General features: G+C 46.6%; 1 protein-coding gene across 3 annotated transcripts in view; it reads right to left on the reverse strand.

The window, feature by feature from the left end:
• The window catches only part of LOC113810407 (equilibrative nucleobase transporter 1), a 25,585-nt gene that overhangs the window by 504 nt on the left and 22,581 nt on the right, over window positions 1-2,500 (reverse strand). For all 3 annotated transcript variants that reach the window (XM_070138875.1, XM_070138873.1, XM_070138874.1), the window contains exons 9-10: window positions 2,054-2,249; window positions 1,021-1,132 (exon numbers count right to left, since the gene is read on the reverse strand). In XM_070138875.1, the coding sequence (XP_069994976.1) occupies window positions 1,021-1,132; window positions 2,054-2,249 (308 nt within the window). The remainder of the gene's footprint in view (window positions 1-1,020; window positions 1,133-2,053; window positions 2,250-2,500) is intronic.

Consider the following 2,500-nt stretch of genomic DNA (forward strand, 5'->3'; position numbering starts at 1 on the left):
CTCTCTCTCTCTCTCTCTCTCTCTCTCTCTCTCACTCTCTCTCTCTCTCTCTCTCTCTCTCTCTCTCTCTCTCTCTCTCTCTCTCTCTCTCTCTCTCTCTCTCTCTCTCTCTCTCTCTCTCTCTCTCTCTCTCTCTCTCTCTTCCTCTCTCTCTCTCCCTCTCCCTCTCTCTCTCTTCCCCTGTAAACTTCAATCAACTAGCTGATTGTAATCATTTTCACTTTCATTATCACTTACCTTATTCATAACTATAATATGATTCATTATTTCTGTTTATCTCTTTTACATTTTAGGCCTACCAACTTTTGGCATGTTTCCCGTGACCACATGTACAGGTAAATTTAGTCACTCTAACACCGTCCGCCATACATTCTGATTTCGTCTTTATTTCCATTATCTATCAAACTCATTTCTTCATAAAAGCTTCCCTGTATATGGTCCTCAATTGCGTGTGAGAAGGAGAGTAAGAACAAATACGGAAAAATCAAAAAAGGATTTTCACATTTCATCTTGAGCCTCCTCATCAGGTAATCATACAAAAAAAAAAAGCCTACAAGAAACAGCTGATCTCAAGAACACCTTCTACTATGCGTTGCTGTTGATGCTTGTGTGCCGTCGCTGGCCCGTTCCCTTTCATATATGTTCTGATGCTGCCTTAAGTGTCATAGCTTGGCCCTGTTGGTAGTTCCTGAACCGAGTCTTGTGTGGCAGTGCCTTCAGACGGTACTTTCTCTCTGTGTTTTTTTTCCTCTTTCTTTCTCCCTTTCTATTTTCCTCTTTCTCCCTTTTTTCTTTCTCTTTCTCTATTTTACTCTTTCTCCCCCCCCCCTCTCTCTATCTCTTTCTTTCTCTCTTTCTATTTTCCTCTCTCTCTCCCTCTCTTTCTCTTTCTTTCTCTCTCTCTCTCCCTTCTACTCCCCTTCCCCTCCGCCTCCATCTCCCCCTCCCCCTCCCTCTCCCCCTCCCCCTCCCTCTCTCCCTCCCCTCCCCATCTCCCCTTCCACTTCCCTATCTCCTTACCCCGTTGTAGTCCTGCTGAGCCCAGAGGAAGTGCGGGTACTGCAGGATAGTCAGCACAGAGACTATTGTGCCGTAAATACCAATCAGACGATGGAAATGGTCCCCGGGGAATCTGTCAAGGGAAAATGTGTTTGATAGTTACATTGTTTGGATGGCACACGCTAGCACAGATGAACACGTCTATTGTGATACGAGTCTGCGGTCATAAACAGGCGCAGGTATTCAAGCTCAGGTGTGTGTGTGTGTGTGTGTGTGTGTGTGTGTGTGTGTGTGTGTGTGTGTGTGTGTGTGTGTGTGTGTGTGTGTGTGCGTGTGTGTGTGCGTGTGTGTGTGTGTGTGTGTGTGTGTGTGTGTGTGTGTGTGTGTGTGTGTGTGTGTGTGTGTGTGTGTGTGTGTGTGTGTGTGTGTGTGTGTGTGTGTGTGTGCGTGTGTGTGTGTGTGTGTGTGTGTGTGTGTGTGTGTGTGTGTGTGTGTGTGTGTGTGTTTATGACGAGGCGGGTTCTTTAGTTAAGAAGGGCTCCAAGAGCGAGTGTACTAAGACTGCCGTAGAGGAGAGACTGACTGACTAACTGAATGACTGAATTACTGACTGACTTACTGGCTAACTAACTGAATTAATTGCTGAAATACTGACTGGCTTACTGACTAACTAACTGAATTAATTGCTGAAATACTGACTGGCTTACTGACTAACTAACCAACTGACACTGAATTACTAACTGCCTGACAACTTAACTTACAAACTGACTGACTGACTAATTTACTAACTGCCTGGCTACCTGATTAACTTAATAACTAACTGCCTGACTAACAAAAAACTGCCTGACTGACTTAGAAATAACTGCCTAACTTACAAAACACTGCCTGACTAACTTACTAACTAACTGCCTGATTAATTTACTAACTAACTGACTACCTGACTAACTTACCAACTTACTAACTGACTAACTACCTGTATCCAACCATACCCACGCACCCCCAACCCTCCCCCCCCAAAAAAAAAAACCCAAGACCCCGAACCCCCAAGTCCCACCTCGCTCTGACGAAGGAGTTTCCGATGGCGATCACCGACGGCCTGGCCAGCATGAGGCAGACGAGAGCCAGGTACACTGCGGCGGCAGACTCGAAGAAGAGGCAGGTGTACAGGACCGCCACGAGCCCCGTCTGCACGAGGGAGGGCAGGGCGGGGCTCCTCATCTCCTGGATCCTGCGCTCGGTGGAGGACAGGCCTGGAGGGAGGGAGGAGGAGGGGAGTGGCAGGTGGGACTTGGAGCTTCCGCCATTCGGCTGGGTGATGGTGGTCTTAATCTATCCATTTATCTATATCCATTTGTATATCTTTTTATCTCTCTCTCGATCTATAAACATACATGCATGTATGTATGTATACAAATACGTGTGTGTGTGTGTGCGTGTGCATACACACACACACACACACACACACACACACACACACACACACACACACACACACACACAC

This window comes from Penaeus vannamei, chromosome 25 (assembly GCF_042767895.1).
Source record: "Penaeus vannamei isolate JL-2024 chromosome 25, ASM4276789v1, whole genome shotgun sequence".
Taxonomy (NCBI): Eukaryota; Metazoa; Arthropoda; class Malacostraca; order Decapoda; family Penaeidae; genus Penaeus; species Penaeus vannamei.